The 26155-nt window shown below is 38.9% G+C and overlaps 1 protein-coding gene across 1 annotated transcript in view; it reads left to right on the top strand.

Moving 5' to 3' along the window:
- The window catches only part of MDN1 (midasin AAA ATPase 1), a 167775-nt gene that overhangs the window by 18671 nt on the left and 122949 nt on the right, over positions 1-26155 (top strand). Inside the window, exons 7-15 of the mRNA XM_029943195.1 lie at positions 116-247; positions 2642-2745; positions 6678-6792; positions 10582-10775; positions 12516-12597; positions 17214-17309; positions 18676-18788; positions 19962-20110; positions 20978-21038. Of these exons, the coding sequence (XP_029799055.1) occupies positions 116-247; positions 2642-2745; positions 6678-6792; positions 10582-10775; positions 12516-12597; positions 17214-17309; positions 18676-18788; positions 19962-20110; positions 20978-21038 (1046 nt within the window). The remainder of the gene's footprint in view (positions 1-115; positions 248-2641; positions 2746-6677; positions 6793-10581; positions 10776-12515; positions 12598-17213; positions 17310-18675; positions 18789-19961; positions 20111-20977; positions 21039-26155) is intronic.

Below are 26155 nucleotides of genomic sequence, written 5' to 3'. Positions count from 1 at the left end.
AAACCTCAAGTGCCTGTTTATAGCCATATAGAAGTTTAACAGAATTAATCAAAGGTTATAGCAAGTGGTATCTCAGATGTGTGGTGTCAGTAATTACTTTATCCTCTTCCTATAGATGCTGTTGGGAATGTATCGCTGCACAGATGTCCCAGGAGAGTTTGTGTGGCAACCTGGTACCCTGACACAGGCAGCCACAAAGGGACATTGGATCCTTCTGGAGGATATTGACTATGCCCCTTTAGATGTGGTATGTCATCTCACTAATTATTTGATTTTTCTGTCTTTGAAGAGCACTTTGTTAGTAGTGATTCTGGGAAATGACTTAAATAACATAGGTGTTTGATTAGGGATGGTATGTTTTGCAAGAAGCTGTTCATGGTTACCCACCTAATCTGGTTTGAGGTAGGATTTCTTGGCTGGTCTCTTTTTTGATAGAAAATTGATAAAATTCTGCAGGTACTGTTTCATTCAGTAGAGTAGTACCCCCTTATCTGCCCTTCAGTTACCGTGGTCACCCATGGTTCTCAAACAAATGATCTTCCTCAGCTGCATCGTCAGGTCAGTAGTAGCCTGACGCTACATCACAGTGCCTCGGTCATTCACCTCACTGTTACGTAAGCATTTTATCATCTTCCATCTCCACAAGAAGGGTGAGTACAGTACAATAGATACTTTGAGAAAGAGAGACTCCATTCACATCTTTTTATAGTATATTGTTAGAATTATTCTGTTTTACTATTAGTTATTATTGGTAGTCTCTTACCTTGCCAGTTTATAAGATAAACTTTATCATAGGTATGTATGTGTAAGAAAAAGTATGTTTAGGGATCTGCGTTATCCACAATTTCCAACATCCACCAGGGGTATTGAAACATACATGGTGTGGATAAGGGGGAACTACTGTAATCGGATATGTGACCAATTTCACTATAGCTTTTTCCTCCTTTAGTTAAATATGTGACTAGTTTTATAATCTTTCCAAGAATAGGTCTTGTGGGAAACATCATGCCCATGTTACAGATACATTGAGAACTTTGAGACCCTGCTTCCTAGCTATGGCATCCATAGAGCAGTGAGCTGAGGACAGAGGAAGGAAGAGATGATCTTTTATCATTAAGTATCATTAAGGAAAATCTACTGAATTTGTATTTTCGTTTTTAGAAGATTACTTTTCTGTGTGTATCAAAATAGCTATGCAGGCAGTCCATGTTTCCTCTATATTTGGTTAAGTATGACCAAAAAAAATGTATTGCAGAATGAAAATTCTTCCTTTGGGCAGATTTTCTTGAGATTGATTTTAATTCTTTTCTTTATCATGAACCCTAAAGTACCTGCATATGGACTTTCCCCTTTTGGAAATGAGAATGATGTGAGAGTGTGTATATGTGTGTGTTTGTGTAGGTTTAGGGAAATATGAGGGGTAGGAGTAGCTATAAATACATGTGTATTGTGAAGATTTTACAGTCTGATGAAGTAAAGGTGTAACAGAATTACTGGCCCACATAGGGCCTCATAATTTGATTACCATGTTCTAGGGTCTCTGTCTCTATCTCCTTTTTGTTTTGTTTTATGTTGTTTTGCTTTTTTTGTTTCTTTTTTTTGTTTGTTTGTTGAATTTTTTTTTATGTCTTTATTTTCTTTTGAAAGAGACAGAGAGTGTGTGGGGGAGGGACGGAGAGAGAGAGGGAGACACAGAATCTGAAGCAGGCTCTGGGCTCTGAGCTGTTAGCATTGAGCCTGAGGCAGGGCTCGAACCCACAGACTGTGAGATCATGACCTGAGCCAAAGTTGGGACACCTAACCGACTGAGCCACCCAAGCGTCCCCTGGTTTTTCTTTTTAAGCTTCCTCTGTAAACTCATGTTACCTAGATCCATATGTCTAGTCTACCCCTTTCTCAAAAAGTTTCTGCATGCATGTCCCTTAGCCAGTGGAAATTCAAGGTGTCCAGAATGGGACCCATCTCCTCATTCTCTGAACAGCCTTTTCTGCCACAGTTAACAGGCCACAAGTTTGATGTCTCCTAGTCAGCACAGGAGACCCTTGGTCATTTATCTCTAAGTTTTATAGATTTCCACTACTTCATATGCACATTCTGCCCTAACAACAGAATCCCCTCATGATATGCTCTTAGAAATAAAGACTTTTATCCGTTTGAATGTTTTTATATGGAGTTTATGTGCCATTTCTCTCCCACGAAACCTGGCTGACTCCTGCTCACATTTAAGACTAAGGAAATATCATTACCTCTGGGATGGCTTTACTGCCCTGCTTCTATACCATTCCATTCTGATTCATAGCCACCCTCTATCTTCAACCCTGGGGTCACACTGATCATGCTGTATGGTGGTTTGCATGGCTATTCCATCAGATGCTATTCTGTAAAGCCTCAGTCGTGCCTGGATTTTTAGTGTCTGGCTTGTTTCTAGTCCATAGTAGGCACTTAGTGAATGTTGAATGAATAAATCATTCTTTTGGAGTATAGGTGGCTCAGACATTCCAACCTGCCTTTTGGCCCCAGTTTATGCTTTGAGAACTAAGGTTTCCTTTACAGATGTGCTTATCATTTGGATAGGAGGATTTTGTTGTTGTTGTTGTTACTTCTGCTTTAATAGCTTGATCAGTGGGGTTTTGTGATTTAGGTTTCTGTGCTGATCCCTCTTTTGGAGAATGGAGAGCTCTTGATTCCTGGCCAAGGTGACTGTCTGAAAGTGGCTCCTGGATTTCAGTTTTTTGCAACTAGGAGGTATGTTCAATTAACCTTTCTATTCCCACTATGGAGCCTTTTTGTCATATGTTCCCACACTAGAATGCCGAGTCCAAAACCCTTGGAATAGAGTTTCCTGGGCCCACTCAAGGGGTCCAACTAAGATCAGTTGAAACTGATGACAGATCCAACCTTTTCATTCCTTATTTATTCTTAAAAACATCTGATTCTGTATCTATATTTTGTTCCATTGTTCATTTGCCTGTCTTTACACCATTTGTCTTTGATTGCTGGAGCTCTTTTTCTTTTTTTTAATATTTAGAGAGAGCGCCCTAGTGGGGGAGAGGGTCAGAGAGAGAAAGACAGAGAAAATCTTAAGCAGATTCCAACTCAGCACAGAGCATGATGCAGGGCTTGATCCCACAAACCTGGGATCCTGACCTGAGCTGAAATCAAGAGTCAGATGATCAATCGGATAAACCACCCCAGTGCCTCTGTAGTTTTTTTTAAAATTAAGTAGGCTTTGTGTCCAACGTGGGGCTTGAACTCACAACTGGAGATAGAGTTGCATATTGTACTGACTAAGCTACCCAGGTGCCCTTCACATCTATTTTAAATGGAGATAGTTAAATCAGAAAATGAGAGGGTTTTTTTTTTTTTGCCACTTAAAAATATCCAATTTTTAAAAACTATATCTTGTTTTCATGTTTTCAAAGATAATCACCAGTGGAACTATTGTCAGACAATGCTGGGTTTGAGTCCTGACACTGGCATTTTGTACTTGTGTGTATCTTGCTCGTTTGATAATTATGGGACTAACAGTACCTACTTTACAATGTGGTGTAAGTTGTAAAGATTAAATGAAATAACTTACATTAAAGACTTGTCACATAATAAGTGCCCAGCTGATGGCTAGTTGTGATAATGGTGATGATGATGACCTATAAATTTTAACCAATTAAAAAAACTGAATCTAAGCATCAACAAAGGAATAAAATCGAAGTAAATTTAGTATATGTCCTTGTCTATATTTTATTTATTTATTTTTTTAAATTTTTTTAATGCTTTTTATTTATTTTTGAGAGACAGCTGGAGCAGGGGAGGGTCAGAGAGAGAGGGAGACACAGAATCTGAAACAGGCTCCAGGCTCTGAGCTAGCTGTCAGCACAGAGCCCGACACGGGGCTCGAACCCACGAACCGTGAGATCTGACCTGAGCCAAAGCCGGTGTCCTTGTCTATATTTTATAGCAACATGGAGGAAGTGGTTTATTTCCTAATGCTAGTCTGTATTTTTACAGCTTTCCCAAGGTCTTAAACTGCCTAAGAATGACACTCATGTCACAGTATATTTAGTGGTTAAATTAGTGTTTGCCTCAGTGAACATTTTACAGATGGAGGGTGGAGTTAACCTCACAGTTCTCAAGGAGCACTTTGCTAGGCCTTGCTTTTTTTTTTTCTTTGGATAAACTCTAGTTTCACTCATAGAGATAGTGAAGTTCTTTGCTGCTACGATCATATCTCAGAAAGCCTAGGGACATCATAGAAAGGTGTCAGACAGACTTGAATTCAGTTCTTGTCTCTTCCATTTATAGTCCTAGTTGAGTGATCAAGGGACCTTACTCTCCTCCTCATCTTAAAAAACTTTTTTTTAATGTTTATTTTTGAGAGAGAGAGAGAGCCAGGGAAGGGCAGAGAGAAAGACAGACAGACAGAGAGAAACACACACACACACACACACACACACACACACACACACACACACACTCTCTCTCTCTCTCTCTCTCTCTCTCTCTCTCTCTCTCTCTCTCTCTCTCTCTCCCCCCCAAGCAGGCTGCAAGCTGTCAGCGCAGAGCCCGGTGCGGGACTTGAACTCACAAACCGAGAGATTGTTGTTTTAAGCTGAAGTTGAACACTCAACCAAGTCACCCAGGCACCCATCCTCCTTCTCTTTATGCATTAGAAGAAAAGTAGGGTGCCATCTCCTCAGCAAGTTGTTGTGAGGATTATATTAAGTGGCCTGGGTGTAAGCTTGTGGCTTGGCCAGAGTATGTGTTTAATCCTTCTTGAAATTTTTAATAATTTTCATATAGTAGCTTCTCATAATAAGCAGTGAACTTATTTTTTTTTAACGTTTATTCGTTTAAAAAATTTTTTTAATGTTTATTTTTGTGAGAGAGACAGAGTGGAAGAGAGAGAGGGAGACACAGAATATAAAGCAGGCTCTAGGCTCTGAGCTGTCAGCACAGAGCCTGGCCTGGGGCTTAAATTCATGGACCGTGTGATCATGACCTGAGCCGAAGTCAGATGCTTAATCAGTTGAGCTACCCAAGCACCCCAAAGTTTATTCATTTTTCAGGGACAGAGAGCACAGGTGGGAGAGGGACAGAAAGAGAGGGAGACACAGAATCTGAAGCAGGCTCCAGGCTCTGAGCTGTCAGCACAGCCTGACACAGGCCTTGAACTCACAAACCACGAGATCATGACCTGAGCCAAAGTCAGATGTTTAATCAATTGAATCACCCAGGTGTCCCAGCAGTGAACTAATTTTTAATGCTAGGGGCCATGGCTTATATTTTCTCTTTCCTAAAGTTATGTCTTAAGGAAGAGAAACATGCTATTAAAATTAAAACACCTGATAGGGGCGCCTGGGTGGCTCAGTCTGTTAAGTGTCTGACTTCAACTTAGGTCATGATCCCACGGTTTGTGAATTTGAGCCCAGCATCAAGCTCTGTGCTGACAGCTCAGAGCCTGGAGCCTGCTCCGGATTCTGTGTCTCCCTCTCTCTCTCTGACCCTCCCCACTTGTGCTCTCTCTCTCTCAAAATAAATAAACATTAAAAAATTTTTTGTTTTAATTAAGAAAAAAGATCAAAATATCTGATAGAATCATTTGCAGTGATTAGAAGATAATTTGGTTAACATTGCGATACCACCTCACACTAATCAGTGGCTAAAATTAACAACTCAGGAAACAATAGATGTTGGTGATGATCTGGAGAAATGGGAATCCTCTTGTGCTGTTGGTGGGAATACAAACTGGTGCAGCCACTCTGGAAAACAGTGTGGAGGTTCCTCAGAAAATTAAAAATAGAATTCTTCCACAACCCAGCAATAGCACTACTAGGAATTTATCCAAAGGATACAGGAGTGTTGATTCAAAGGGGGCACACGTACCCCAATGTTTATAGGAGCACTATCAACAATAACCAAATTATGGAAAGACCCCAAATGTCTATCAGCTGATGAATGGATAAAGAAAATGTGGTTTATATATACCATGGAATACTACTTGGCAGTAACAAGAATGAAATCTTGCCATTTGCAACAACATAGATGGAACTGGAGGGTATTATGCTAAGTGAAATAAGTCAGAGAAAGACAGATATCATATGTTTTTACTCAAATGTGGAATTTGAGAAACTTAACAGAAGACCATGGTGGAAGGGAAGGGGAAAAAATAGTTTCAAACAGAGAGAGAGGGAGGCAAACCATAACAGACTTTTAAATGCAGAGAACAAGCTAAGGAGGGGTCTGGAGGAGAGAGGAAAGTGGATGATGAACATTGAGAAGGGCACTTGTTGGGATGAGTACTGGGTGTTGTATGTAAGTGATGAATCATGGGAACCTACCCCAGAAATCAAGAGGTCACTGTATACACTGTATGTTAACTTGATAATATATATTTAGAAGAAATAAAAAAAATAAAATATATGGAGGAATAAGATAAAAAGGAAAGAAAATAACTTGGTTAAAGCTGTATTCCTCTTAAGAAGAGTCAAACTTGGGTCAGCTGGCAGCCTTTCATTTGTTTTCTGCCCTGTGAGCCCAACATATGAGTATCTGGCCCCAGAAGGGGTTGTGAGTGTTATTCACATATAAGATGATGTCTAGCAAGGGCTAACTAGAGGCATAACTAAGGAATAATATTGGGAGTTTGTGTAATTCTTTTTTTTTTTTTTTTTGACATACAGACTCTTGAGCTGTGGAGGAAATTGGTATCGACCTCTAAATAGTTATGCTACTCTGCTAGACAAATACTGGACCAAAATTCACATGGATAACATGGATAAGAAAGAACTGAATGAGGTATGTAGTTATTAGTGAGAAAGTACAGAGCCTTGTTTTAGTTTTTATTATATTAAAAGTTTCAGATATACATGTAAATAGAGGAAATAGCATAATGAATCACCAAAATACTGGTTAACAGTTAATGTACTAACATTTTACTGTACTAACTTCATCTAGTATTTCTTACTTGCGAATATATTGGAAAGCAAACATTTCATACCTGAATACTTTGATGCATCTCTAAAAATTTAAGTGCATTTTGATATGCCATCACAATAACTTTTTTATACTCCATAAAATGAACAGTAAATTTTCAGTAGCATTTTTTTTAAGGTTTATTTATTTTGAAAGAGCAGGAGAGTACATGTGTGTGAACACAAGCAGGGGATGGGCAGAGAGAGAGAGGGAGAGAATCTCAAGCAGGCTCTGCAGTGTTAGTGTAGAGTCTAAAGCCGGGCTCAAACCCGCAAACTGTGAAAGCATGACCTGAGCTGAGATCAAGAGTCAGACTCTCAACAGACTGAGCCACCCAGGTGCCCCATCCGCATTATTGTTTAGTTATTAGACTGTGTTTAAGTTTTCTCCATTGTTTCCAAAGAACTTTGTTTACTAAGTTGTTTTTTAACTAATATCTTTAACACTCAGCAACTTAGTGTGCATTTTATTCTGGGTATTAATGAAAATTGAGATAAATTATTTCTTATTTAATACATTGATTTGCCTTATAGTTTTTGCTGGTTATCCTTAATCATTAAGACATATACCTCTCTTCACCCTGCTAAACCCTCAGTTTCCCCTTGTATCTACTCCCTCAGGTGGAAAGCTTCCCATTCTTTAGTGTTTAATCTTGGAGAATAGTAGATAATGCATTGTTAGGGATTATTCAGGCATGGAAATGATGCTCTGGTCTTTCTTGTATAAGTTTTCATTTAAATAAGTGACAGAACAACCTTATCAAATATTTTCGTTTATTAGCAGAGGGGTTTTCAGGGTGGTATCTACTTCACCGTATTACTGGAGAAGGCTTGATCATGTAATCTCTCAGAAGCTTTCTCTTGCCAGTGTGATTTTTTTTTTTAATAACCCTGCAGCCTATTTTGGACTTCTGAATTTCTTAATCTCACTCTGGTTCCCAGGTGTCGGTCTCTGTATGTCTTTTCCCATTTTGCTGCTCTTAACAATAGCCCCTCCAGTAACTTCTTGACCTTTGTGTCCCCAACATCCACTCTGCCTGGCACTTTGTAATTGTTTGATATGTTACTCTGTTATCTCGCAGCTCTTTTCTTTTGCAGTTGTAGACCTTTGAATGTTTAGTTTTCTTTCCTATATTGCCATTCTGTTCTTTAAAGAAGCAGTGGGAAGTTCACATGTAGGTGTGATTTTTTTTGGGGGAATTGAAAGGATGAGAACAACATTGATAGCTACTTTTTTTCCCACTTGTGTTCTTTACTTTAAGTAAAAGCCAAAGCTCATCTTTCTTTCCATTCCTGTCATGAACAGCTATGAGTCATTCTGCTCACAGGACACAACAGGAGCATTCACCTCATCACTTAGATGATGTATATCATATTTAGATAGTTGACCTTGAGAAGCTCCCTTGTTATTTTTAAGCTTCTGGGCTTGCTAATGAATTCTAGGAACACTCACCTGAATAAGTGACTGGTGCCTAAAACTCTTGTGTACATTAGTTAGACAATAAATAATCACTTAGCTCACCTCATGGGGAGTACAAGGAATTGCATTTCTATTGCAGTCATCTATTGATGACCCCCAGTCATCTATGCTTAGAAGGTTGTCTTTGACTTCTTGCTGAAATAAGAAATTATATTTTAAAAAATGAGCTATTTATATGCTTACATAATGGAATTACTACTCAGCAGTAAAAAGGATTAAACTAGTGATACACACAGTTTAGTGTAATGTCTAGATAAATCTCAAAAACAATAGCTGAGTAGGAAACCAAACTACACACTACATCCAGTATGATTCCATGTGTGCGACAGACTTGAAAACAGAACCATCCAGTTGCAGATACCCACAGGCAGGGGTGTGGAGGAAGGGACTGATTGCACGAGGGGCATGAGGGAACTTTTTGTTTAAGGAGTGATGGAAATAGTCTATATTTTGTTTGTGGTGACCAAGGTCATGAATATATGACCAATTTTATAAATCTTTCTATACTAAATTTTATATTCTATATTTAAAAGACCCATGTAATTGAATTTATTGATTTTATTTTTCTGTTTTAATTTTTTAATACATATTCAATATGTTTTTAGCAATTTTTTTGTGAAATTCTTCAGTAAAACAACATGAAGGAGTAAAATCTGTGAGATCTACCACTTGAGATGACATTTGTTAAAAGATTTTAGTTCTTTGTCTTTATAAATATGTGTATATTATATATACAGAAAAGGTGCAAATTTTATATACAGATTGGACTGACTATACTTTTCAAGGTAACTAAATGTATCAGATGAAAATATTTCTTTTCTTTTAAAAATTAAAAAAATGTTTAAATGTTTTTAATTTATGTTTTTTTTAAATTTTAAATGTTTATTCATTTTTGAGAGACAGTGAGCGGGCGGGGGGGGGGTCAGTGTAGAGATACAGAATCTGATGCAGGCTCCATCCAGGCTCTGAGCTGTCAGCACAGAGCCTGACGTGGGGCTAGAACTCACGAACCTGTGAGATCATGACCTGAGCTGAAGTCGGACGCTTAACCAGCTGAGCCACCCAGGCATCCCTTTAATTTATTTTTGAGAGATAGAGGGAGACAGTGCAAGCAGAGGAGGGTCAGAGAGAGAGGGAGACACAGAATCTGAAATAGGCTCCAGGCTCTGAGCTAGCTGTCAGCACAGAGCTGGGTGGCTCAATCGGCTGAGCCTCTGACTTTGGTTTCCATTCAGGTCATGATTCTGCAGCTTAGTGGGTTGAACCCTGCATCTGGCTCTGTGCTGCAGCACAGAGCCTGCTTGGGATTCTCTCTCTCTCTCTTTTCTTTCTCTACCTTCCTCCACTCATGCTGTTTTTGTCTCTCAAAATAAATAAAATTAAAAATTAGAATAAGTAGTAATTGCAAGATACTTCGGTGAGTAAATTCCTGGGACGTGGATATTTGTGTTACTTGGATACCCTTTTACCATCTGGCTTCTACATCCTCCTAAGTTGTGTAAATGGGCAGGTTGCCAGATAACTGTTTTGGCTAGAAAAAAAGTTGTGGTTTTTTGAGGGGGAGAGAGGTGTGGGTATTGGCATAAGTTCTTACACAGTAGTTCCCCCTCCCCCTATCACTTTGTTCTTTCAGCTTCCTATGGTCGACCTCAGTCTACATGGTTCTCCTGATGTATTGTCACAAGGTCCATAGTAGTCTGACAGTAGGTCAGAGTGCCTGTGTCATTCACCTCCCTTCATCTCATGTAGGCATTTTATCATCTCACATCACAGTACAAGATATTTTGAGAGGCCACATTCATATATTTATTACAGCATATTATAATTCTGTTTTATTGTTGTTAATTTCTTACTATTCCCAATTTATAAATTAAACTTTATCATAGCTATGTCTGTTTTGGAGAAAAAAAACATAGTATTTATAGGGATTCATACTGCCTGCAATTTCAAGCATCTTCTGGGTGTCTTGGGACATATATCTTGTGGATAAGGGGGGGACTACTATACTTGGGTGCAAATTTCATAGAGAAATTCATTTTTTGGTTGACTAATATCAGCAGTTTATATGTGCTTTTAAAAAAATTGCTGTGTCTGCTGCTAAATTTTCTTTGCTTTTTTTTCTCCCTCTGTCAGGTTCTTCAGAACAGATATCCTAGCCTCTTGGCAGTAACTGATCACCTGCTTGACATTTACATCCAAATTACTGGAGAGAAACATCAATCTCGGAGTGATAGTTCTGTCATATGTGAACAGGCACCTGGGGAAGTTTCAGAAGCCAGAAGAGAAAACAAAGGACTAAGCCTTGAGGGAAGAGAATTGTCTCTGAGGTACTGGATTAAACACTTTTGAGTTGATATTTATTTATTTTTTTAATTTTAGAGTGAGAGAGAGAGCACAAGCTGGGGAGAGGGGCAGAAGGAGAGTGAAACTCCTAATTAGGCTCCATGCTCGGTGTGTAGCCTGACACGGGGCTTAATCCACAACCCTGGGATCATGACCTGAGCCAAAATCAAGAGTTGGACACCCAACTGACTGAGCCATCTAGGCAACCAAGATATTTTATCTGTTTATTTTTTAAGTAGGCTCCATGCCCAATGTAGGGCTTACCACCCCAACTCCAAGGTCAGGAGCTCCATACTCCATGGACTAAGCCAGCAAGGTGCCTTTTTAGTTGATATTTTTAAAATTAATTAATTAATTTATTTATTTTTGAGAAAGTGAGAGTGTGAATGGGGGAGGGGCAGATAGAGAGCGGGGCATAGAATCTGAAGCAGGCTCTAGGCCCTACCCGTCTGCCCAGAGCCTGATATGGGGCTCAAACTCATGAACCATGAGATTATGATGTGAGCCAAAGTTGCATGCTCAATCAACTGAGCCTCCCAGGTGCTCCTTGAGTTGATATTTTAAAAATTGCTTCCCTTAAAAGTTCTTGGCAGCTAGCACTGAATGGTTCTGAGGGGTCAGGTTTTGAAATTAGACCTGTGAACTGCTTCTTGGTGTCCAATCCTGTTTTCAGATCTTATTGTTAATCATTGAGAAGTCTTATTATAGGTAATGTTATTTTAGCTGTAAAAAGTAACTTTTGGGAGCACCTGGCTGACTCAGTTGTTAGAGCATGGGACTCTTAATCTGACAGTCCTGAGTTTAAGCCCCATGGAGCCTACTTAAAAAAAAAAAACAAAAAAAACCTTTAATGAAAAATATTTATTTGGGGCATGCAGAGAAAGGGAGAGGGAGAATTCCAAGCAGGCCCTGTGGTATCAGCAGGGAGCCTGGTGCAGGGCTTGATCTCATAAACTGTTAGCCGAAATCAGGAGTCAGATGCTTAACTATCTCAACTACCCAGGCATCCCCAAAAAATAACTTTAAAGGTTGGGACACTTACTGACATAATTTTTTCACTAGCTTTTTTTGTTGTTGTTACACTTGGGGTCATAAATAGGACTCTTGGATTTTGCTATATGTATGAGTTCTGTCCCTTTGCTTTCTTTTTTTTTTTATTTTTTACTAAAAAAATTTTTTTTAAATGTTTTATTTATTTTTGATATAGAGAGAGACAGAGCATGAGAGGGGGAGGGCCAGAGAGAGAAGGAGACACAGAACTAGAAGCAGACTCCAGGCTCTGAGCTGTTAGCACAGAGCCTGATGAGGGACTCGAACCCATGAATGTGAGATCTGACCTGAGCCAAAGTCGGAGGCTTAGCTGACTGAGCCACCCAGGCTCCCCTGCTTTCTTTTCTTGATGGTTGACTTGCCCTTTGAGAAATGATATTAGGAATGGGCAGTTCCCCTCAGTTTGCTCAGAGATTTTGATAGCCACCCTTCAACCTGGTGGGCATGGGTTGCGGTAAAATGAATGAAAGATCACTTCCTGATAGGGGTAGGGAGTGGGACCCCCTCACTTATTCTTTCCCCTGCACTGTTTATTTTCACAATGTCAGAGATACAGAGAGATTTCATTTTCTGGTATCTCCAGACTTAAGTGGATTGAATTTAATTCTGATGTCTTTATTGTCTTTGACCTATGGTCTTTTATTTCCTGACCCCCTTTTTTTCCTCCCCCAAAGGGATCTACTGAATTGGTGTAATAGGATCGTCCATAGCTTTGACAGTGTGTCTTCATCAGCATCCTTAAATATTTTTCAAGAGGTAAGATAGAATTTTCAGAATCTTTCTGTTTGTTTACTCTGTACTCTATAAGGCTATTAATTTTTATTATTTTCTGTCTCCTGGCTGCTATCAGGAGTTTTCTTTTGTGTTTATTATTCCTAGCTACTTAAAACTGAACTAATGGTGCCTTAAAACTAATTGGACATAATAAATGGTTTTGAAACGGGTTACCACTAATAACAAATAAGTATAGTTTAGATAGCGTAAAACAGACCCTGAAATTAAAGATAAATGAAAATCTCCCAGGTGATAATAATGTTATAAAATACAGTGTTTCTAAAATGTATAGTATTTAGGGGCCCTTGGGTGGCTCAGTATAGCATGTGACTCTTGATCTTGGGGTAGTGATTTTGAGCCCTATGTTGGGTGTGGAGTCTACTTTAAAAAAATTCAGTATTTATTCCTAGGTATAATTTCATAGACTATCTGATATGATAGAGTTGTATTTGTTTGATCCCTCCACTTGCCTCTGTAGGGCCTTTTAACTTTGTCCAGAGAAACTAATGTGGGCATTTCAAAGTATAGCCTTGTTTGCTGGGCTTGGGAAGAAATGTGTTATGTGGGAGTGAAACCCTATTGAATTGCAACTCTGCCATATTCAGTAAGATTTAGAGATTTATTCCTGTCTGCTTAGGAATAAAAATGGTACTGCCTGAAATCTGTTGGCTCTTAAAGCACTGACCAGTCTTGATTATAGAGTGTTCTGGTTTCTGTTAGCTAAGATAAAGGGAATAGTGACCCAGTTTGATTTTCAGTGTCTCATTGTGTTTGGCAAAGTTAGTTTGAATAGAAAGAAACCACAAGTGGAGTTCACACTTATGGTGAGTCGAACCCTGAAATGCTGTGTGCCAGTCCTTGCTTGAATTTCGGTCTTCTCTCCCATGAACTTGCCATCTCATTCTCTTAAATTTCTCATTTTTCTGAGAAAAAACTTTGTTTTGTACCTTTAAAATAAAACTGTGACATTAGTAGGATTCCTCTTACCTTTAGTCTCTTTTAGAAAGCCATTCTGTGTGTTTGTATAGAACCACTCTATTGAGACATAATTCACATACCATAAAATCCACTCTTTTAAAGAATATAACTCCTTGTTTTTTTACTGTATTTACAGAATTATGGAACCATCAGCACTATCTCATTACATAACTAATTTCATCACCCCAGAAGAAAACCTTGTACCCATAAGCCATTATCCCCTTTTCCCCCTCTCTGCATCCCCTGGCAACCACTAATCTATCTTCTGTCTGTAGATTTGCAAAATTTGGACATTGCATATACATGGAATCATATGATATGTGACCCTTTGCATCTGGCTTCTTTGACTCTGCTTGTTTTCTCAGTTAATCTATGTTGTAGCCTGACTTTATACTTCATATTTTTTTGGCTGAGTAGCATTTCATTGTAACAATATATCACATTTTGTTTATCCATTTATTCATTGTTGTATATTTGGGTTATCTTCACCATTTGGCTACCTGGATAATGTTGTCCTGAACATTTATATACAAGTATTTTATTAACACAGAAACAGTATATATGTATTGTTGAAAATGGAAAAATATACGAAAGCAAAGTGATAAATATATTCTTTTATTCAGAGGTACCCCAGCACTCTTAACACCTTGGTGTATTTCCTTCCGGATCTTTTTCCTTCTTTTGTAAGATTTTATTTTTAAGTAATTTCTACATCTGTTGTGGGGCTCAGACTCACAATCTGGATATCAAGATTCACATGTACTACTACTGTCTGAGCAAGCTAGGCGTTCTCAGATCTTTTTCTAGGCATATAAACTTAAGAATCCTTTTATAATCAGGGTTATCCTCTTTATAGATACTATCTTGTGTGTATATTTTTTTAAATTTTTATTTTTTAATGTTTATTTTTGAGATAGAGCACAAGTGGGAGAGGGGCAGAGAACAGAGGGAGACACAGAATCTGAAACAAGCTCCAGGCACTGAACTGTCAGCAGAGCCTGATGTGGGTCTTGAATCCACAAACTGTGAGGTCATGACTTGAGCTGAAGTTGGATGCTTAATTGACTGAGCCACCTGGTGCCCCTATAGATACTCTTGTTGAGGAGATTGGGTCCATTTTGTACAGTGTTCCACCTTTTGGCTTTATCTTGTTGCTTCTTCATTGCTCTGTCACCAGCTGATGTTCTGCAATTCAGTTCTTCTTCTTTTTTTTTTTTCTAGTTTTATTTTTTAATTTACATCCAACTTAGTTAACATATAGTGGAACAATTTCAGCAGTAGATTCCTTAATGCCCCTTACCCATTTAGCCTATCACCCCTCTCACAACCCCTCCAGGAACCCCGTTTGTTCTCCATGTTTCGGTGTCTTATGTTTTGTCCCCCTCCCTGTTTTTGTATTATTTTTGCTTCCCTTTCCTTATATTCATTTGTTTTATATCGTAAAGTGCTCATATGAGTGAAGTCATATGATACTTATCTTTCTCTAATTTTGCTTAGCATAATACCTTCTAGTCCCATCCACATAGTTGCCAATGTCAAGATTTCATTCTTTTTGATTGCCAAGTAATACTCCATTGCATATATATACACCACATCTTTATCCATCCATCCATCAATGGACATTTGGGCTCTTTCCATACTTTGGCTATTGTTGATAGTGCTGCTATAAACACTGGGGTGCATGTGCCTCTTTGAAACAGCATACATGTATCCTTTGGATACATACCTAGTAGTGTAATTGCTGGGTTGTAGAGTAGTTCTATTTTTAACTTTTTGAGGAACCTCCATACTGTGTTCCAGAGTGGCTACACCAGTGTGCATTCCCACCAGCAGTGCAAAAGAGATCCTCTTCCGCATCCTTGCCAGCATCTGTTGTTGCCTGAGCTGTTAGCCATTCTGACAAGTGTGAAGTGGTATCTCACTGTGGTTTTGATTTGTATTTCCCTGATGATGAGTGATGTTGAACATTTTTTCATGTATCAGTTGGCCATCTGGATGTCTTCTTTGGAGAAGTGTCTCTTCATGTCTTTTTCCCATTTCTTCACTGGATTATTTGTTTTCTGGGTGTTGAGTTTGATAAGTTCATTATAGCTTTTGGAAACTAACCCTTTATCTGATGTCATTTGTAAATATCTTCTCTAGTTAATTCCGTCAGTTGCCTGTTAGTTTTGGTGATTGTTTCCATCACTGTGCAGAAGCGTTTTATTTTGATGAGGTCCCAATAGTTCATTTTTGCTTTTGTTTCCCTTGCCTCTAGAAACATGTTAAGTAAGAAGTTGCTGTGGCTGAGGTTAAAGAGGTTTTTGCCTGCTTTCTACTCAAGGATATTAATGGCTTTCTGTCTTACATTTAGGTCTTTCATCCATTTTGAGTTTATTTTTGTGTATGGTGTAAGTAAATGGGCCAGGTTCATTTCTCTGCATGTCTCTGTCCAGTTTTCCCAGCACCACTTGCTTAAGAGACTGTCTTTACAATTCAATTCAGTTGTGATACTAACTACCTGGAGTTAGGGTAGACCCTACAGGTAAAGGGCTCAGTCCTCCAGAAGACTGCCCCCGTTTTAGACTCCAGCTGCAAGTCTTGGTGGCTATCCTACTTGTGACCTACCAACTATAAATTCAGGGGTCCCCATGGCAATCAGTGCCCACAGAGCTCATTGAAAGTACTATACTTACAGTACAGATAATAGTTTTATTATAAAGGTATAACTTAAGGATAGTCAAATGGAAGAGACAAAAAGGGCAAAGTTTCAAGGGTCCTGAGTACAGGAGCTTCTTTTCCTGTGGAGTCAGGGTGTGCTACCTTCCTGGTTCATCAGTATGTCCACCAACAAGGAGGTTCTCTGGGGACACCTTGGTGGCTCAGTCAGTTAAACATTCGACTTCAGCTCAGATCACGATCTCACGGTTCGTGGGATTAAGCTATGCATTGGGCTCTGTGCTGACAGCTCAGAGCCTGGAGCCTGTCTTTGGATTCTGTGTCCCCCCCTCTCTCTGACCTTCCCCTGTGATACTTTACACTTGGTGGTGGTAGAACCAAATGTATTGTTTGTTTGCCAAACTCATGGTATCCTTTCCACTGTCATTTTATCTCTTCATTTTTTCATGTAAATGAAAATTTTACAAATGCTCGATGTATTCAAACTCAGACTTTTGTGGGTAGAATCTGTTTTTGGTGGTAATGTGTACTTTATATTTCATTATATCAGGAGGTACACATCTGGTTGGCCTATTAGAACTTGCTGAGATTGATTAATGGATTAGGGTAATGACAATGTGATTTTTTTATTGTTCACCAAAAATTTTGCTTTACAGCTAGAAATTAATCTTTTGGTGCTACTTCCACTATCTGAGAGTCAGATTTGTAAAATGAACCTTTTAAAATTGTTTTCTAATTAACCAGTATTTTTTGATAGTAAAGCTTTCACATTTGTTTGTGTCTTGTGACTCTTATGATAAGGTCCTTGATTCTAGGGCTGGTACTTTATTTCTACTCTTTTTACTTTCGCAGAAATGTTCCTGCTGGGTTTTATGTTCTTCCTTTTTGTGGCCGGGATAGTGGTGCTCTTATTAATAGTATTTTTAAAAGTCTGTCGGCATTGACCTTGGTTATTTTAATAGGCTCTGGACTGTTTCACAGCAATGCTTTCTAAGCATACAAGCAAACTGAAAATGGCAGAAGTCATTGGAAGCAAATTGAACATTTCTAAGAAAAAGGTATGTACTACTATTTTTAGTTCTCTGCTAAAAGGAAGCTGGGCTATATACTTTATTTGCTGGTCTCTGGTCCTTACCTAGAACAGTTCTTTTGCAATAACTACATCCTTTGAAAGTGGTAATTTCATTGTTCCCTTTCATGGATATAAAGCTCTCAGTGTCTCCTAAATAAGTAATTCTCCATGTGTTTTAAAGTGAGCCACATTGTACCTTATATCACATGCATGCTTTATTTTCTCCAGTGTTTTAATGAGTGTGTTCTGTGGATTGCGGATTCAGGACTGGAATTGTTTTAGTCATCCCTTTGTCTATAGTTTTAGGCACAATTAGATTTTTCCCACCTTTTCATTATTAATATCTTCAAATATCTGAAAAGTTTAAAAGAATAGTACCGATGGACCCCAAGAATAGTATAAGGAATAGTACTTAGGTTTATTGCTGACATTTTTAATATTTTGCCATTCTTTATTTCAAGAAATATATTTCTGGAGTCAAGAGCTTTTTAGCAGTGGTGATGGTAGCTAGAGAAGAAATGTCTGAGGCCTGTTCTGTGGCAGATAGCTGGCATTCCCAAATGAATGATGACTCAAAAAAGCTTTGTATCCTCAGTTGAAATAGCAGCGCTCCTTAGGATTCTGAAACTGTTGGGATGGTTTGGCTGCAGGTGACAGAAAACCAACTGAATGGGACTTAAATAATAATTACAGCAGGCTGGGGGAGTGAAGCTGCCCTGGCTGGCTTAGATTGATCATTATTTATCCCTTTTGGCTAAAGAAACATTCACTTTCCCTAAACTCTGGGCTCCCTTCCATTCCTGCCCCAACTGTAAACAAAATCTGGGTTCTTAGGGTTACCAACAAGGATAAGAGAGAATGGGTCTGGGTAGAGATCTTGGAGCCTCTCTCACAGCTTCTCTGTTTTGTCTGTGGTCAGATGTACCGTGGTTTATTCAAGGCACTGTTTCCTGCATTATGTTAGAATCTAAAGTATGGGAAAGCATATATGAAGGAAAATCCCTTGGATTTTTTTCATAAATTTCAGGAGTAAAACTTTCCGTTTATTCACTATTAGAATATGTCAGTGTGTTCACTTTAGATATAGGCAGATATGGGCTTATTTGAATGAATAAAAAGTACCATTACAGGAAAACATTCATGATCAATGTTTTTAAAAAAATCAGAAATTTAGAAAAATTTTAAGAAGGCATAATTGAACCTAACTTGCCTGCCTTGGAAGTAGAAAATGCTTGTTAAAAGGGCTAATTTAGAGGGGGCACAGTAAGCCACATGCATGAGGAAATGTTTGAAGTATATAGAGAGTTTTTTTTAAAGGACTATACAGAATTTCACTCTGTCCCCTCCCATAGGCTGAATTCTTCTGTCAACTTTATAAACCGGAAATTGTGATCAATGAGTTAGATGTGCAAGTGGGTCGAGTGCGCCTTCTACGGAAACAAAGTGAGGCTGTCCACATACAGAGGTAAATAGACTCTCAACTAGTCTGAGACTGTGGGGCATGAGGAACATAGAAGGGTTAGTCTAGCCCCTTGTCTTCAGGCAAAACGTGTGTGAATGGTGGTGTCTCTGCTGTGCTGGATGGTTAGAAGCAGTGCTTTCCCAAAGTATGTTCTGTGAAAGTAGATGTTAATAGAAGAGGTGAGGAGGATTGTTAGGGATTTGGGACTAGCAAAGATGTACCTTTGATATTATTTATTGTAGTATATTTAGCAGACAAGGCCTCACTTGGAAGTTAGGCTAGGTCCTAACGTTAGTCTGTAAATTCCTTGAAGGCTAGCATGATTCTGAGATCTAACCATTTGTTAAGTACTTATATGCTTAACATTGTTCTGAGTGCTTTGCATATGTTCTCTCATGTAGTGGTGAAAAAAATTTTATGACTTAATAATTAGCATCTTACTGCTGCGATAACAAATTACCATAAACTTGGTGGCCTAAAACAACAGACATTTATTCTCTCACAGTTCTGGAGGCTCAAAGTCCAAAATCAGGATGTTGGTAGGACCACGCTTCCCCTGAAGGCTTTTGCCTCTTCCTGGCTTCTGATGGCTACTAGCAGTCTTTGGTGTTCCTTGCCTCAATAGCTACATCACTCCCATCTCTGTCTCCATTGTCATATCATTTTCTTTTTTGTGTGTGTTTGTGTTTCTAAGTCTTTCCTTTTGTAAGGACACTAATCATTGGATATAAGGCTCAACCTTAAAGCCAGTATGATAGGATTTTAACTTTGTTGTTCTGCAAAGACCCTCTTTCCAAATAAGGTCACATTCACTGGTTCTGGGTGGACATGAATTTTGGGGGAGGCTGTTCAACCCACTACAAATAGTAACTTACCCAAACTTTATAGGTGAGGAAACCAAGGCTCAGAGAGGTTAAGTAATTTGCCCAAGATGACATAGCTATACAGATAAGGTCTTACCTTACGGGTGTTTTGACTCTCTAGAGTCTAGTAAAGTACCAGGTGTATAAATACTCAGTGTTTGTAGAATGAATTCTGTGATTCCTAGGCTGTAAGAATGTCTCTTGATAGCATGAAGATAGCTCATTTTTGTGGAGTCTGGAAACTCTGGTTCCTCAAAACAACACTAAAAGACATTTGTAGTCTGCTTCTCTAACTGTTGTTTTCCCTTCCCAGGGAGAAGCTCACTTTTGCTCCCACAAGGCCATCCTCCGTTCTTATTGAACAGCTCGCAGTGTGTGTTAGCAAAGGGGAACCAGTATTGCTGGTGGGAGAGACTGGGACTGGCAAAACCTCTACTGTCCAGTACTTGGCTCACATTACAGGTAACTTCGAGGGGAAGCACTATGCTCCCAGACAGTAACATTTCAGACTGACTGCCCTTTTTTTTCCCTTAAAAAAAATGTCCCACAATTTTTGAGTTAAGAAGTTCCATCTCTGCACTCCGCTTGGGAATAACCACTGGAAATTTTTTCCTTGCAAATATTGTAAAATTTTCCCCCTGGAAATAACTACTGCTAACGGCTTAGCAGTATCTTCTTCCAGTTTATTTATCTATTTTTCAGCTTATTTATTTGAAAAGAGTGAGAGCTGGGGTTGGGCACAGGGAGAACTAGAGAGAGAATCCCAAACAGCCTCCATGCTGTCAGTGCAGAAGCCCAATGCTGGGCTTGATTCCAAAACCATGAGATCATGACCTGAAGCAAACCCAAGAGTTGGACACTCAACTGACTGAGCCACCCAGGTGTCATAACTGTTTCCAGTTCTCATCTATGGTCTGCAAATATATAAACATTTAAGTTTGGTTCTGTGTTGAAACAAATGGGATCAAAGTCTTATATATTGCATTTAGTTAATAAGCAAATTGGGTATCTTTAAAAACAGAACTGCTTTACTCCTAATGGCTAAATCATATTCCATACTGGATGTTTATTTAATTTTATTTATAGACATTTACTTATTGAAGGATTTTTTGTTGTTTTCCGTTATATGATGCTAGAGCAATAATACACAGTGCATCTTCTTGTATATCTCTCTGGGTTAGGTGACAATTTTGAATGGTTAAAATTCCTGAAAGTAAAATGAGAGGATCAGAGGAAATGTGTCCATGTCCACCCATCTTTAAGGATCACACTGGATATAATCAGTCTTGAAATTTTCAGAGTGACCCTTTTGCCCTTTCTTTTTAAAAGGCCACCGTTTGAGGGTTGTCAATATGAATCAACAAAGTGACACTGCAGACTTGCTTGGAGGGTAAGTTTGTTTTAAAGTTATTTTCTGGTTATTTTGTGTTTATTGCTTGAGGGAGCAAATAGTGCTTTCTTATAAAGCTCAAAATTAGCCTTAGAAAAAGGATCAAATACTTGAATCCCTAGCTCCTACCCCAGTAGGTTATTTATTGGACTTTACTGAGGACTTCTTGGATGTATAGATGTTGCTCTCAATTTTAAAGAATGCTTGAGATTCTTCCTCTCAAAGATCATGCTGGAATGGAGAGGGGGGGAAAAAAACAAGTATGTAATTAATATTTGTGTGTACTGTCATTTATCTAAAGTGTACTTTCTGTAGTCACACTGCCTTGAAGCTAGATTCTCTCCTGCAGTTCAATTATCTTTGAAACATTAAGTAGCTCTCTACTTGGTTAAATGTTGCTCATGGGATTCCACTGTGGTCATTAAAATGCCCTTCTTCCCTGTTGGTGTTTTTGAATATTTAGGTCATGAATAATTGTAGTTTGTGCCGAAGGCTGTAAAACTGGTGGATGCTTTTGGCATACCTTAAGTTGAGTGATATTGAGATCTGTCCCATTAACACAAAGCAATTGCTTAAAAACAATCCTTAAAGGCATAAAGTAGAATTTATTGTCCTTTTTGCTCTTTATGGTATCTACTAGAAAGCTTTTCATTTTTCTGTTTTTTTGAGGGCCAGACTACAGCAGTTTTTATTTTCACTCTTCTTTGTCTTCTATCCCTCCCCACTGTGGTTAGAGTGCTACTTTGGAATCCTGCTTCCTTCTTTTCTTTCTCGTTACTTATATTCTCTTCTATACATATCATTAATTATGTTAATCAGTGCTTTTAAATATATATTCTCTCAAAATCCATTAGCTGAGGTTTATCTTTACTGTAATTCTGCTTTCATTTTTTAATTTTTCTTCCCCAGTGATCTTACTACCTTGTTTTTAGTTTACTTCTGTCAGTTAATTGACACTTAATCTCCTCTTTCCCTCATTGAGGCACTTGGCGATGTGTTCTTACTAATATAATTTGTTACTTAACTAGGTATATCTATCTTACCATGTATTTCTCTCTATTCTTTATCTATATATGTTTTCAGGAATGTTCTGTTACATATTCCTGACACAAATGGCTAGTCTTGTAATAACTGAACATGGACTAGGTGTATTTCTTCTAAGAATTTATAGTGTTATGTCACCCATCATAAGTAGTTTTAAACTTAGCAAGTACAGAGGTGCATATTTATGTGCTCTGATGCAAAGGATGGTGTAAAAAGGTTGGAATTAGAGTATGGTAACTGGAATTTTGTTTTAGTGCTAACTTGCTAAGAATGTATGTTCATTTTTTCTTGTTAGTAGGTTAGCATCACTTATCAAAAAGAAAACTTATTGTGCTTCAGTTTGTATAGTTGGGAATATGCCTTCTTTCCTATACTTTTTGTATTACTGGCAAGTGTTGTAAATCAGATCATTTAATATATTACATTAATGACTCCCTTGCTTATGAATTTTTATATGTAAGATGGAATAAAAAGAATAATGAGTTTGAGAAGGCAAGGGAGTGGAAAACAAAATTAAATGAAGAAACACAATAGATGAACTTAGGTGAAGGAAAAAAAAGAGGGAAGCTTAGCTCTGAGCTAGCTGTCAGCACAGAGCCCGATGTGGGGCTCAAACCCACGAACTGTAAGATCATGACCTGAGATGAAGCCGGACGCTTAACCAACTGAGCCACCCAGGTGCCCCTTATTATCTTTTTTAATGTTTGTTTATTTTGAGAGAGAGATAGAGCAAGAGTGGGGGAGGTGCAGAGAAAGAGGGAAAGAGAGAATCTCAGGCAGGCTCTGTGCTTTCAGCGCAGTGCCTGACTCGGGGCTCAATCCCATGAACTGAATCCCATGATTAGTAAGATCATGATCTGAACTGAAATCAAGAGTTGGAGGCTTAACTGACTGAGCCCCTCAGGTGCCCCAGATCTTTAGATTGGTTTTTAAAAGATTATTTTAAAATTATCCATTTTAATTGATTTAACTCAATAATGCCTCCTCCTGTTTTTTGATTAGCATTAACTTGGTATATCTTTTTCCTTCATTTACATTAAAAAACATTTTTTTACATTTATTTATTTTTGAGAGACAGAGAGTAAATAGGGGAGGAACAGAGAGAGAAAGAGACACAGAATCCGAAGGAGGCTCCAGGCTCTGAGCTAGTGGTCTGCCCAGAGCCCTATGTGGGGCTTGAACCCAAGAACCGTGAGCTAATGACCCGAGCTGAAGTTGGATGCTCAACCGACTGAACCACCCAGGCACCTCCATTTACGTTTTTTAATGTTTATTTTTGAGTGAGAGTGAGAGTGAATGTGCATGAGTGGGTGAGGGGCAAAAAGTGAAAAATATTTTTCTTTAAAAAATTTTTTTTAACATTTATTTATTGTTAGCAGACAGAGAGAGACAGAGCATGAGCATGGGAGGGACAGAGAGAAAGAGAGACACAGAATCTGAAGCAGGCTCTGAGCTGTCAGCATAGAGCCTGATGCGAGACTCAAAACTCACAAACCATGAGATCATGAACTGAGCTGAAGTTGGATGCTTAACTGACTGAGCCACCCAGGTGCCTCAAAAGTGAAACTTTCAAATAGGCTCCATGCTGCCAGTGCAGAGCCTGACATGGGACTTGAATTCATGAATTGTGAGATCATGACCTGAGCCAAAGTCAGAATCGGATGCTCAACCAACCGAGTCACTCAGGTGCCCCCAGTGTTTTTTTAGGTAGGTTCTATACCCAATGTGGGGCTTGAACTCAAGATCCTGAGATCAAAAGTTGCATGTTCTACTGACTGAGCCAGTCAGGTGCTCCTCCTTCATTTAACTTTTAAATCATTTTTGTTTTTGTTTTTGTTTCTTCTTAAGATTTTATTTTTAAATAATATCTTTACCCAACATGGGGCTTGAATTTATAACCCCAAGATCAAGAGTTGCACACTCCACCAACTGAGCCAGCCAGGTGCCCTTGTTACTCTTTTTCTTTTTTTTTTTATTAAATATTTATTTTTGAGAGAGGGTGCATTGCACAATTGGAGGGGCAGAGAGAGAGAGGGACAGAGGATCTGAAGCAGGCTCTGTGTGACAGCAGAGAGCCTGAACCTAAGCCAAAGTCAGACATTTAACTGAGCCCCCCCTTCCCCTGTTTTTATAGTGTATTTCTGGTAGGCAGAACATAGAGGTTCAAATTCAAATTGCCTGTGAATAGAGAACTATACCAAATCCAACAGAGTTGGGAGTGAAAGAGCTCATGATGCGACTCTATGAAGAGGAGTAGAGGGCTACACAGAGGACTTAGATGAAGCAGGTAAAATCATTCCAGGAAGAGAAAAGTCTGGGACTAAATGGCAAAACCCAGGGCTTGGGTGAACCCATGTGAACAGCATTGACTATGGAGAAGGAGATTGGGAAGGGCAACCTCTGAGGGAGGAGCAGCTGTATAGAGACGGGAAAGTACCCTTGGAGAAGTTGCCAATGAAGGGGGCAAAATGAAAGACCATAGAAATGGATAGGACACGAGGGGCACCTAGGTAGCTCAGTCGGTTAAGCATCTGTCAGACTCTTGGTTTTGGTTCAGGTTATGATCTCACGTTTTGTGGGATCGAGCCCTGCATTGCACTCTGCTCTGGTGGCACGGGGCCTGCTTGGGTTTCTCTCTCTCCTTTTTTCTTCTGCCCCTCCCCAATGCTCAAGCATGTGCCTGCTCTAACTCTCTCAAAAACAGATAAGTAAGCTTAAAATGGAAAGGACTTCAACTTGCATTCTTTCCCTTGCCATCCATAGAAACATCTGCACTGAGGAGAGAGCATGGCAGAAGTGTATGTTCATAAACTTAGAATCCTAACTCCAAAATGAAGAAGTGTTTATCATTTCAGTTACTCAGCATGTACATTCTTTCTTTTATTACAATTTTGGAGAGCTGTTTTCTTTTGTTTTTTCCGTTTTCAAGTGAATTATTTTATGTACTCTTGGTGTATGTTCTTCCAGGTGTCAAGCCCATTGAGTATTTCTGTTGCAATTCATTTTTTTCTTTTCTAAAGTGTATATATGTTGACTCATTTTTTTCATTGCTTGAAATATATTGACTTGTTTCAGCCACTATGCTCCACTTTAAATGAGCAAACATTTCACTTAGTCTGATTTGTAGTATTAACCTATTTCCTTTATGAATTCAATAGATTTGAGCAAATTAACAGTGTAATAATTATAACAGTAATTCTTTTTGTGTTAATGTTTTATTTATTTTTGAGAGAGAGAGAGAGAGAGAGAGAGAGAGAGAGACACCGAGTACTAGCAGGGGAGGGGCAGAGAGAGAGAGAGAGAGACGGAGACAGAATCTACCAGGGAGGCTCCAGGCTCTAAGCTGTCAGCACAGAGCCTGACATGGGTCTTGAACCCATGTGCCACGAGATCATGACCTGAGCTAAAGTTGGATGCCTAACTGACTGAGCCACTCAGGTGCACCCCACCCTTTGTTTAAAAAATTTTAAATGCTTTATATAACAGTTAATTCTTATATGCACTCCTGTTCCAGGCTCTGTTTGGAGTCCTTTATCTGTGTTAACTCACTTGGCCTTTTTAACAACCATGAGGCCTAGACCGTTACCCTATTTTACACAACAGAGAACTGAGACACATGGGAATTAAGTACCTCGTTCACGGTAATGGCTGGTTTGTGTTTGAACCCAGGCAGTCTGTAATGAACCCAGGCAGCTGCCTCAGCTAGCTTTGGATTTCCTTAGTACTATCATCTTTAAGACTAGCAGTTTTATTTAAATAATGTGTGTTTTGTTTAATTTCTCACTATTCCTACTGTTCATCATCTTTTGCTTTGGTCCAGTGTGTAGGTCTCTCATCTTTGCTTCTACTCTTCCCTACGTTCTCTCTTCTGTTTAGTAGTTAATGGTCCTTTTAAGGTATAATCAGATCGCATTACTCTCTCTCTCAAATCCTTGCACTGACTTCTCAGGCCACTTAGAGTATACTCCAAAGGCTTTTTTGGGCCTGTAAGACTCTTCATATGCTAGCACTAGTACTTCTCTGACAGTTTCCTTCCTTTGGCTCTGCTGTTGAGCTCCAGCCACACACTTTTC

This window comes from Suricata suricatta, chromosome 7 (assembly GCF_006229205.1).
Source record: "Suricata suricatta isolate VVHF042 chromosome 7, meerkat_22Aug2017_6uvM2_HiC, whole genome shotgun sequence".
NCBI lineage: Eukaryota > Metazoa > Chordata > Mammalia > Carnivora > Herpestidae > Suricata > Suricata suricatta.
The sequence above is the reverse complement of the archived record's forward strand: the minus strand, read 5'-3'. Positions and strand labels throughout refer to the sequence as shown.